Here is a 13,286-nt window from a genome sequence, read left to right as displayed (position 1 = left end):
AGGAAAATGGATGAAAATCTTGAACATAAGACCTGAAACCATAAAACTCCTAGAAGAAAACATAGTAGTAAGCTCCCTGACATCAGTCTTAGTGAAACCAAGTGGGACTATATCAAATGAAGCAGCTTCTGCACAGCAAAGGAAACCATGCACAAAATGAAAGGGCAGCCTACAAAATGGGATAGAATATTTGCAAATGTCATATGTGATAAGGGGTTAATGTCCAAAATATGTAAAGAAATCAAACAGTCCGATTAAGAACAGGCAGAGGATCTGAGTAGACGTTTTTCAAGAAGGTAACACAGGTGGCCAACAGGTAGCATGAAAAGGTACTCAGAACCACTAATCATCAGGGAAATGCAGGTCAAACCACAGAGATCACCTGACACCTCTGAGAATGACTGTTACCAAAAAGATGAAAATAGTGTTGATGACGGTGTGGAGAAAAGGAAACCCTCATGCACTGCTGCTAGGATTGTAAACTGGTGCAGCTGCTGTGGAAAACTGTATGGAAGTTCCTTAAAAAATTAAAAATAGAACTACCCTGTGATCCAGCAACTCACGTTTTGAGTATATATCCAAAGGAAATGAAATCACTATCTTAAAGAGCTATCTGCACCCCATACTCATTGCAGCATTATTTACAATACCCAACACATGGATGCAACTTAAGTGTCTATCGATGGATGAATGGATAAAGAAAATGTGTGTGTGTGTGTGTGTGTATATATAAATGGAATACTGTTCGACCATTAAAAAAAAAAGAAATCTTTCCATTATATGTAGAATCTTAAAAAAACAACAAAAACCTGAAGCTCGTGGATACAGAGAAGACGCTGGTGATATCCAGAGGCGAGTGGGTGAGGGGTGGGTGAAGGGGGACAAAAGGTACAAAATTCCAGTTATAAATAAATCATGGGGATACAATGTTGCAGCATAGGAAGTATAGTTAATAATACTATATTGCGTATTTGAAAGTTGCTAAGAGAAAAGTTCCCATCACAAGAAAAAAAATTTTGTAACTACATATGGTGACAGATGTTAGACAATTGGGGTGATCATGTCACAATACAAATATGGAATCATTATGTTGAACACTTGAAACTAATATACTGTGTCAATAATACATCAGTTTTTTTTGAAATTACCATGTGATCCAGTATTTCCACTTCTTGGTCAATACCAAAAGAAAAAGTGGAAGGACTCAAACTGATATTTAGATACCAGTGTTCATAGCAGCAGTATTCACAATAGCTGAAAGGTAGAAACAACCAAAATGTCAATCAACAGGTAAATGGTAAACAAAATGTGGTATCACTTGCAGTGGAATATTACTCGGCCTTAAAAAGGAATGAAGTTCTGGCACATGCTACAATGTGGATGACTCTTAAACATTACATTAAGTGAAAGACACAAAAGGACAAATAAATATTGTATAATTCGACTCATATAAGGTACCTAGAATAGCCAGATCATGTAAGTGGTTACTGAGGGCTGGGGGAAGGAGGAAAATGAATTACCGTTTGGGATGATGGAAAAAGTCCTAGAGATAAGATAGTGCTGATGTTGCACAACAGTGTGAATGTACAATTAAGTGACATTAAGTACATTCAGAAGGGTAAAATTGCTCATTTTTATGTTATGTATATTTTAATCACAACCAAAAAAAATTTTTTTTTTAAAGGCAGCTTTCTGTAGTAAGTTTACATGGAAGCAGTAATATTTGGACTGTAAATGAGGGGCTGTGAGTTGAGAGTTGAATTTGAAGTAATAATTTTATTGCTACAAAAAAAAATTTTTAAAAATATTTAAATACCCAATGGAATGAAATCTGTTTGTCTTAAATGTGTCCATTATCTGTAGTATTCAGTTGATTGATATTTGGAAAACGGAAACATTTTAATTGCTCTTTTTTTTTTAAGGCCTTTATAAGACGCTGCTTGGCATATCGAAAAGAAGACAGATTTGATGTGCACCAACTGGCAAATGACCCCTACCTTCTCCCACACATGAGAAGATCAAATTCTTCAGGAAACTTACACATGGCCGGGCTGACAGCATCCCCTACGCCCCCTTCTTCAAGCATAATGACTTACTGACTTCGCTACAAAATCGGCATGGTATCTTTGAATCGCTTCCAGATGCACACGAGTTTGACAGCATTTGAGTGTTTTTGTTTTCTTTTTTACACAGGATTTGGTTGAGAACTGTTTGTGAACTGAAGTTCTTCCTAGCGTCATTTGTATGAGAGTGGATCATGGACAGTGAATAAATTTACACTTCTGACTGTAACCTTGAGCAGTAAAGGGTGACTGCCTGTTGCACAGAAACAGGAATACCATGTTAAAATAGAAGAGAAATGGTTTTTTGTTTGTTTGGGGGAACACTGTAAATAACGTTTATAATACATTTGGTTGTTACTAGAGAGTTCTAATACGAAGGGTAGTTTTTCATTATTTAAAAACACATGGAAAAAAATGAGACATATTTCTAACACAAGAGCTATATAGTGCCTGGATACATTCTTCAGCATTCAGCAGTTTACCTGCTGAAACCAAAGTAAGAACTGAATGACAGTGACAGTCATGTTTATAGTAACAGAATGTGGGAGTCAGAGTCTTTGGACAAAGTTAGACTTTGTCATCTGCCTGTTCTGGCTTTTACTAAGTTGTACCTCGAAATCAAAAGTCTGTTTTTTCACTGGTTATGTTAAAGGAAGAGTTATTATTCCTAGATACTTTACACCTTTGACAAAATGAGCTGCTTGTTTTGAAATCAGTTGAATTCACTAAATCATAATATCTCCAGTGTTTTCAACGTGTTAGAATTGTTAACAGATCTTTTTCTTTTGTTACCAGGCCTTGTTACAAGTGACAGTATGTAACCAAATGCAGACCAGTTCTATGCAGGATAATGATAAATTCCCTTCTAGCTCTATTGTAAATTGTTGTACAGATGTTGTATTTCAATTACCAAGTTTCAGCAGCTTATTCTTGTACAAATGTTTAAAAATACGGCTTTTCTAATTGGATATTGTATTTTTTTTTAAGTCTTCTTGAAGGCGCTTTAATTGCTGCTAAATGATGTTGCTTCTTTGCTAAAAAAAATTGAATGACCTCCTTAAAGGTGCAAGTTGACTGTACATCATAGAATGATAAAAGCAGGCATTCATTAACAATCAAGGCATGTAAAAATGATCCCTGTTGGACATAAAGAGTTCTCTAAATCAGTGTCTTGGGTCCTAGGGCTGTGAGCACATATAGATTAGATTTAAAAATTATTCATGGTTATTCTACATTTCTAGAAGGTTCTTAGCAAGGTGGGATGATGGTCCCACAAACAAGTTTCTTGTGATTTGTACAGATTTGTTAAAATGTGAACATTTTCTAATTGCCTTGTATGGTAGAAACCATTCTTTTTCAGGATGCTGTGTTTCACTCCTAAGAAATATTTCTTTATCATCACATTCATAAGGCTGATATTTAATGTAAGTTGTCCATGTTGCCGAAAAAGGAGGCTAAACTTACCACAGATTCTCCTTAATATTGTACAGTTAAACTGTGGCTCTTATTTCTGATGTTGCAAGTCATTTTGTTCTTCATTGTACATAGACACACTGTCTCTTTAAGATGCTGCTGAAATTGTAGAGAATGTAGCCAAACAGTAATAAACAATGACAGTTAAAATTTAAAGACTATGAAGTTAACATTTGAAGGGAGCTTTCAAGATTTAGGACGTTGACTAGCTCCTTAAGAATCAGCTGAATAAATTCTTCAAGTATACTTCAAGATAAGTATGAAGTATTTCAAGCTGTTAAAGTATACCTAATAACCGTTATCAGTGCTAATCCTGGGTAAGTAACACTTAGCCCCATCAGGAGTGGTTTAAGGGCTCTACCTGTTCCTCTGTAGATGAAGACAGAAATCCTATTTTTTTTAATTGACATGGTAATGGAATGTTTGCATCGACTGAGTGCTTTAGGTGCTGCCCACAAATTTTTTGAGTTTTCACTTTCTGAATCATAAAATCCTACGTTCGTATAGCAACTGTTATTTGAAGTCCTGAATTAAAAGAAAATACCCAGGTTTTTAAAATTTGGTGAGGTATTTAAGTGGACATGCACATCTAACATGAGATTGAAGAAGTACAGACCTAGATCTGGTGGTGACCAGGTTATTTTCAAACGAATGAATGTGACTGCTACTGTCAATGCAGAGAAGGAGGGAAACAAGCCATAAAATGCAACTGCTGCCCTGGCCTGGGTTTAGGTAATCATCTATTTAGAATCCAAGATGTATAGGCAATAAATCAAACTTCAAGACCATCTAGTCCTCCTAAAGTTCGTCCAAACAAACGCTACAGGTTTTAGGTGGTATGCTCATAGCCCAGCATGTTGACTGAGCAAAAATGAATACTGTACCTTCACCTGAGAAACTGGCATTTATCACATTTATTTCAGTCACTCTGGCAATCTTTGGCTGTAATATCTTTTGAAGCTTAAACTTTTTTCGTCTCCTGAATTCTGTCCTTAAAATTACAGCATTTCTTATATCTGTAAGATAGTAGCCAAGGTCTTTTCCCTTTAATAAGCACTGATGTAAGGTAAATGTACAGTTTTTGCATATAATTTAAAATCTTTAAATGAATTAGCTTTACTGTGTGCATGATGAGAGGAAGTAAGTGTAGAAACCACCCTAATTTATATGTCTGGAGTTGGGTAGATATTTGGTTGTTTTTCAAAAATAAAGTCTCAAGTCTATTTTTCTTACTGGCCACCATCCCCTTCTCCTTAAAAAAAAAAAAAAGTTCAATTTGAATGGTACATATAATGTGAACAAATACTTCTACAAATACCTCATTACATGAAACCAAAATGGTAGAGTTTCAGTGAAACAAATTTAAAGGGTATATTGTGTGTTTTGCTGTTCATTGTGACTTATTAAATGCAATGATGCTGATTACCATCAGATGTTATTAGCTATGTTGCGCAGTGGTAATGCACTCTGCAGTCCTTTTATTAGTTTACTCTTAGAATTTACATTGCTGTTTGACTTGTGTGTGAAAGACAGCCCTACTCTTACACCTTTAAAATCATATTGTGAGATCTTACTCTAAGATGTGTTATCTGATCATTTCCCTCCAAATATACTAGACTTTAGTGTTCTCGTGGCTTAATCTAATTTTAAAAGTGCTTTAGCAGCTAGTTTTTAAGTGAAATTAGAATTCCAGTTCCTGGATCTCAGGAATTCTATAACAGTTTTAGAATTTATGTAACATCTGTCAGTTTGAATTAGAACACACACATCTCTCCATTTACTTTCCCCTGCTTTCATTTCCCTCTTTTTTTTTTTTTTGAGGGTTTTCTTCCCTGAGAATTCTTGAATTTCTGAATGGGAAAGATTTGAGTAAATGTGTATAAACCAACTTCAGAAAGGTTGCATAGAACCACAGAACTTAGAAGAGTTAGTTTTAAAGTAGGATCAAAATGCATGGTTTTCACCTAGAAATTCTCACTCATTTAAAACACTAGGGATGTACAACACTGCCTACGTACATACTAGTTTTAAGGGAGGCAATATCAGTAATACTGGTTAAGAGCTCATACTTTAGAACCAGATTCTTTGGGTTCAAATGTTGACTGCCATCTACTACCTGTGTTTCAGGTCCCTCGTCTGCAAATGAAGGTAATAGTACCTATCATACAGACTGGCTGCAAGGAATAAATGAGCTCACATATATAAGGCACTTAGAACCATGCCCGGCACATTGTAGTACGTCTTATTACCGTCATTCTATTTTAAACTCAATAATTATTCTGTTGTGTTTAGCCTATATATAAGCCTATATATAAGATGCAGTATGTTTTTGCTTTCTGTGATAAATTCTTTTCTGTTAAGAAATAGTTTTACAACACTTGACTCAAGTTTCAAACAATGATAAGATTACTTGAAAATAAAAGAGTGCAATGTAGTGACAAAAGTAATTGTCTAAACTATAGTCACCAGAAGGACCACACCCGAACCATTTATGCTAGTTCATCAGAGGAAATTCTTTCATACTTCCCGAGAGTTTTCCTTGATAGTAACAACGATTTGAGGTAGAATAGGCAGTATTATCCCCATTTTACAGCAGGGGAAACAAATTTGGAGAAAAATAACTTGGTAAGGCCATGTAACTAGTAAATGACATCACAACTGAACCCTAGAGTAAGTTTCATACTGTGCTGACATCTTGCCTCTTTATTATGAAATTTGTTTAATGTATTAAGTCATCATGATTCTTCAAAGTGACACAAAAATGAATAGATACAAACCTACCTGTCACCATAAAAGAGGAAATCTAAAGAATTCAACTGTTAGATCAGAATGCCATCTGAGCTGTGCCTTGATGGCTGTGAGTCATTTGAGAGGGGCTTCTGTCCCAGACTCATTCTAGGCAAGGCTGAGTATGGGTCACAAACCTTTTCCTGTTCCCACATTTGTTTTTTGTTGCATTTTTAAGTCACAGATCAGATCAGGTTCTGCTTAACTTACAGGGATTGAGGGGTTCACCTTTCTCATCCTCAGCCCACTTTCTGTCTCCTCTCCCTGCAGTGGTACCAGTTGGTCTCCAAGAAGAAATCTGTAAAGTTTATTAAGTCAAAAACTCTCAAAAGTCTTTAAGTCTAATGGAATTACCCATGTATGTTGCTCCAGTGCCAAAATCACAAATGAGTAGTCCTGACTTCAAATGACTCTTAACTTTAATTTTTAAAAAACTATAATTAAAATTTTCTTTAAATATGTGATCCATTTTTACCTGAAGGAACTTAGGCTGTTCCCATCACCAAATACCTAAGCTAGACAGTAGATGTGTGTGGCCAACATCCCACTGTTCTTAGTGGAGTATATGGTATGTCTGGTTTAAATACTTTTGATATGATCAGAGAGATACTGAGGATTTATTTCTAGAATGTGACAGATATCAAACTCAGATACTAAAATTACCAGATCCAAAGAATGACTCTGAAGTAACTTCCTTCTAAGGAGGTATTCAAAACCGTAAAAAGTGGGAAAAGCATGGGTTTTGAAGTCTGACCTGACTTTGCATCCCAGCTTTGTTACTTAATAATTGATGACCTTAGAGAAGTCACTAACTTTTCTAGGCTTTCCTTCTACATCTGTAATAGCATCTGACTTGCAGGCACCTAGCACTAGAAGTGAGTTCAGAAGTTTGTCCAGCTGATACGGGCTCTGACCAGTCAGAACAAATGCTGGCCATAGTGCAGAAGAGAGGGTCAAGAGGCCCTTGTCACTGAGTCATTGTGGAGTCCCTGAGGAAGGGGTCAGGGCCACTGGGGTGAGGAGCTCAGAAGACTCCAAGCAGCAGCCATTTGTCAATCAGTGTGGAGATGTTTCTGTATTTTAACTCACTTATCTGGGCATAACTGCTTAGTATGAGCCCTGCCTATCATCAATGACAAGACAGGCTCTGTAAATGATTTTTACTCATATAATAGTACATGCAGCTATTCTGGGAGTTTGTACATCCAGTGACTTGCACATCCAAGGCACATGACTATCGTGGCTTGGAGACCTAATTGGTCTCCGTCCAGAGCACTTTTTCCCCCTACTTCAGAAATGCTATTTGGAATCCCAAGATTGTTTATGTTCAAGCCACATGATTAAATAACATCCATGGTGGTCGCTGGACTGATGTAAAAAAATGTTTCTTTTTGACAATTTAAACATCAGTAGGGATATTTTAGAATTTCATTCCTGTGAGCCTCCTTCCCAGAGATACAGAATATATACGTACAGTTATTAGTAAAAAGCTTTACAAGAATTTGAGCTTGCTTAATGGTAACCACAAAACAAAAACCTACAGTAGATACACAAAAGATGAAGGAATCTAAGTAAAGAAGGACATTTTATAACGATTAAAGGAGTAATACAAGATGAGGATATTACACTCGTTAATATATATGCACCCAATATAGGAGAACCTAAATACATAAAACAATTACTAACAGAGGTAAAGGATATTGATGGGAATACAATCATAGTTGGAGATTTTAACACCGCATTAACATCACTAGACAGATCTTCCAGACAGAAAATAAATAAGGCAACAGAGAAATTAAATAATACAATAGAAAAATTAATTTGGTGGGTATTTTCAGAGCATTACACCCCCCCCCAAAATAGGATATACATTCTTTTCAAGTGCACATGGAACATTTCCTAGGATTGATCATGTACTTGGGCACAAAAGAAACCTCAACAATTTTAAGAAGAAGAATTTTAAGAGAAATCTCAAGCATCTTTACTGACCACAATGCCATGAAACTAGAAATCAACAGAGAAACAAAGGAGAAAAAAAAGGAAAGCATGGAGATTAAACAATATGCTCTTAAAAAACCAATGGGTCAATGAGGAACTCAAAGCTGAAATTAAAAAATACCTTGAGACAAATGAAAATGAAAGCACAACCACACAAAACTTATGGGACACAGCAAAGGCAGTGCTAAGAGGGAAGTTTATAGCGATACAGGCCTTCCTCAAAAAAGAAGAACAATCTCAAACAATTTAACCCACCAACTGAAAGAACTAGAAAAAGAAGAACAAAAAACCCCAAAAGGCAGCAGAAGGAAGGAAATTATAAAGATCAGGGAGGAAATAAATAAAATAGAGATTTAAAAAAACATAGAAAAAAATCAATCAATCCAAAAGCTTGTTTTGCTGTGGAGAAAAGGGAACCCTCCTTCACTGCTGGTGGGAATGCAGTTTGGTGCAGCCACTGTGGAAAACAGTATGGAGATTCCTCAAAAGACTAAAAATAAGACTTATCATATGACCCAGGAATCCCGCTCCAGAAGGAACCCTACTTCAAAATGACACCTGCACCCCAATGTTTATAGCACTATTCACAATGGCCAAGACATGGAAACAGCCTAAATGTCCATCAACAGATGACTGGATAAAGAAGTGGTATATTTATACAATGGAATACTACTCAGCCATAAAAACTGACAACATAATGCCATTGGCAGCAACATGGATGCTCCTGGAGAATGTCATTCTAAGTGAAGTAAGCCAGAAACAGAAAGAAAAATATCATATGAGATCGCTCATATGTGGAATCTAAAAAAAAAAAAAAAAAAAAAAAAAAACCACACAAACAAAACATAAATACAAAACAGAAATAGACTCATAGACATAGAATACAAACTTGTGGTTGCCAAGGGGGCGGAGGGCGGGAAGGGATAGACTGGGATTTCAAAATTGTAGAATAGATAAACAAGATTATACTGTATAGCACAGGGAAATATATACAAGATCTTATGGTGGCTCACAGAGAAAAAAATGTGACAATGAATATATATATGTTCACGTATAACTGAAAAACTGTGCTCTACACTGGAATTTGACACAACGTAAAATGATTACAAATCAATAAAAAATGTTTAAATAAAATAAAATAAAGTCATGAAATGACTTCATTATAGATAAAATAAAATGATTATAAATCAATAAAAAATGAAAAAAGAAAAAGCTGAAGGAATCTAAGTGTACTACAGAAAGTTCACAAAGGACGCGAGCAAGAAGAAAGGAACATAGGACCAATGCAGCAGCAAGAAAACAAAATGGCAATAAGTACATACCTATCAATAATTACTTTAAAAGTGGACTTGATTCTCCAATCAAAAGATACAGAGTGACTGACAGGTAAAAAGGTAAGATCCATCCATGTGCCACTTACAAGAGACTTCACGTGTAGGGACACACAGCCTGAAAGTGAAAGGATGCAAACAGATACTCATGCAAATGGAAGCTAGACTTGTGTCAGACAAAAGAAACTGTAAGACAGACTGTAATAAGAGACAAAGGCATTACAAAATGACGAAGGGGTCAATACAAGAGTAGACAATATTTGTAAGTATTTATACACCCAACATAGAAGTGCCTAAATACATAAAGCAAATAGTAACAGGCCTAAAGGGAGAAACAGTAACACAGTACAGCAGGGGACTTTAATACCCACTTTCATCAGATAAATCAGACAGAAAATAAGGGAACACCAGCCTTAAAGGACACATTTGTCTAGGTGGACTTAACAAATAGTTAGCAAATAGTTGATCCTTGGACAACACAGGGTTTTGGGTGGCGATCTCCCATGACACATATACCCTGACTCGCCCAAAACTACTAATATCCAACTGTTGACCAGAGCCTTAGGATAACGTAAACAATCAACTAATACATTTTATATGGATTATATACTGCATTCCTACAATACAGTAAGCAAGAGGAAAGAAAATAAGAAAAAAAGGATAAGAAAAAAAGATACAGTATCAATAAATTAGTACTCTAAATGTAAGTTCACATTGTTTACAAGACGAATCATCTGTCAGTACCTACATCAATATTGTCTTAAACAAAACACCGTAGATGTTATAGTATTATTACTAGGCATTCACAAAAGTGACAAATGATGTGAAAAATACATTCATTTATTTACAAGTGTAACAATTCATGCACTGGTAACAAAGAAGCAGTAATATGACTGCTTTATGGTAGTTTCATGAAATCTCTAGGAATGCTTCACAGTAGCCTAACCTATACACTATTGACTGACTCATTATAAACATTTTAATGGCATACAGGATTATAGTCATATTCATAATATAGTATTGGTAATATTATTACTTAAAAAAAACAGTTAACTGTGATGATAGTTTGATATGCAGTTTCTCCATTTATGGCAATGTAATTCTTCGAAAGCAAAGTTATAAAACAGTAAAAAAAAATCAGTTTTATATTAAATATCAGTCACCTTATGTCTATGTCAGGATAGGCTATCCACTTCAATACAAGTCTTGCACGTGATATGTATTCTACACATATATTTTTGTATATTCATTGAAAAAAATGTGTAAGTGGCCCTATGCAGCTCAAACCCCATGTTGTTTAAGGGTCAACTGTTTAACAGAGCATGCCATCCAAAGACAAAATACACATTTTTCTCAAGTGCACATGCAAAATTCTCCATGAGAGATTATATTTTAGGCCATAAAATAAGTCTTAAGTAAATACAATACTGAGATCATATCAAGCATCTTTTCCAACCACTGGCTTGAAACTAGAAACCAATTACAAGAAAACTGGAAAATTCACAAATATATGGAGATTAAACAACATACTACTGAACAACAAATGGGTCAAAGAATAACTCAGAAGAAATTTTAAAAATACCTTGAGACAAATAAAAATGGAAAGATAACATAGCAAAACTTATGGGATACATCAAAAGCCATTCTATGGGAGAAAATACTTGCAAAAGATGAAACTGACAAGGGCTTGATCTCCAGAATTTTAAACAGCTCATACAACTTAAGAAAAAAACAAACACCTCAATCCAAAAATGGGCAGAAGACCTAAACAAGCAATTTGCTAATGCAGACATACAAATGAACAATAGGCATATGAAAAAATGCTCAATATCACTAATTATCAGAGAAATGCAAATCAAAACTACAATGAGGTATCACCTCACACCAGTCAGAATTGCCATCATTTAAAAGTCCATAAGTGATAAATGCTAGAGAGGGTGTGGAGAAAAGGGAACCCACCTACACTGGTGGTGGGAATGCAGTTTGGTGCAGCCATTGTGGAAAACAGTATGGAGATTCCTCAAAAGACTAAAAATAAGACTTACCATATGATCCAGCAATCCCACTCCTGGGCATATATCCAGAAGGAATCCTAATTCAAAAAGACACTTGCATCCCAATGTTCATAGCAGCACTATTTACAATGGCCAAGACATGGTAACAACCTAAATGTCCATCAACAGATGACTGGATAAAGAAGAAGTGGTATATTTATACAATGGAATACTACTCAGCCATAAAAATGACAACATACTGCCATCTGCAGCAACATAGATGCTCCTGGAGAATGTCATTCTAAGTGAAGTAAGCCAGAAAGAGAAAGAAAAATACCATATGATATCATTCATATGTGGAATTAAAAAAAAAAAGAAGACAAATGAACTTAAATATGAAATAGAAACAGATTCACATAGAATACAAACTGTGGTTGCCAGAGGGTAGAGGGGAGGGAAGGGATAGACTGGGAGTTAGAGATTTGTAGATACTGATTGGCATACATAAACTAGATAAACAAGATTATACTGTATAGCATAGGGAAATATATTCAAGATCTTGTAGTAGCTCATGGTGAAAAAGAATATGAAAATGAATATATGTATAATCATGTATGACTGAAAAATTGTGCTGTACACCAGAAATGGACACAACATTGTAAAGCGACTATACCTCAATTTTAAAAAAGCCATTCTAAAAGGGACTTCTATAGTGATAAATGCCTACAGTAAGAAACAAGAAAAATCACAACCTAACTTTACACCTCAAGGAACTAGAAAAAAAAACCAAAAAGCCCAAAATTAGTAGAAGAAAGGAAATCACAGTATCAGAGCAGAAATAAATACACGCTTAAAAAATAGAAAACATGAAACTAAGAGCTGGCTCTTTGAAAAGATAAAAAAAAATTGACAAACCTGTATCTAGACTCACCAAGAAAAAAAAAGGACTCAAATTAATAAAATCAGAAATAAAAGAGGAGAGGGGAGGGTATAGCTTAGTGGTAGAGTGCGTGCCTAGCATGTACAAGGTCCTGGGTTCAACCCCCAGCACCTCCATATAAATAAAGAAATAAAATCTAGTTTACCTCCCCCACCACACACAAAATTATATAGTGCTGTATGTCAACTGTATCTCAATAAAACTGGAAGGAAAAAAAATTAAAAGAAATAAAAGAGGAGATGTTACAACTGATATCACAGAAATACAAAGGATCATAAGCGACAGCTATAAATAATTACATGCCAATAAATTAGACAACCTACAGAAAAGGATAAACTCCTAGAAACATACAACCTATCAAGACTGAATCATGAAGAAATAGAGAATCTGAACAGACCAAATGCTACTAGTTAAGGATACTGAATTAGTAACCAAAAGCCTCCAAGAAAAGTGCCAGAACAGATGGCTTCACTGGTGAATTCTACCAAACATTTAGAGAATACTCATCAATCCTTCTCAAACTCTTCCAAAACATACAAAAAGGGAAGAAACTTCCAAATTCATTTTACAAAGCTAACATTACTCTGGTACCAAAATCAGACAAGGACGATACAGAAAAATAATTACAAGCAGATATTACTGATGTACACAGATGTGAAATCCTCAACAAAATAGTAACAAGCCTAATTTAATAATGCTT

At 35.3% G+C, this 13,286-nt stretch overlaps 1 protein-coding gene across 2 annotated transcripts in view; it reads left to right on the top strand.

Annotated features, from left to right (window-relative positions):
* Positions 1–4,964, top strand: part of TLK1 (tousled like kinase 1) — a 126,451-nt gene extending 121,487 nt beyond the window's left edge. For both annotated transcript variants that reach the window (XM_074363877.1, XM_074363876.1), the window contains one exon: positions 1,923–4,964. In XM_074363877.1, coding sequence (XP_074219978.1) covers positions 1,923–2,099 — 177 coding nt within the window. In that variant the 3' untranslated portion in view covers positions 2,100–4,964. The remainder of the gene's footprint in view (positions 1–1,922) is intronic.
* Positions 4,965–13,286: the final 8,322 nt, after the last annotated feature.

The sequence above is a fragment of the Camelus bactrianus genome, chromosome 5 (assembly GCF_048773025.1).
Source record: "Camelus bactrianus isolate YW-2024 breed Bactrian camel chromosome 5, ASM4877302v1, whole genome shotgun sequence".
Classification (NCBI taxonomy): domain Eukaryota; kingdom Metazoa; phylum Chordata; class Mammalia; order Artiodactyla; family Camelidae; genus Camelus; species Camelus bactrianus.
Note: the sequence above shows the minus strand (reverse complement) of the source record. Positions and strands in the feature narration are given on the sequence as shown.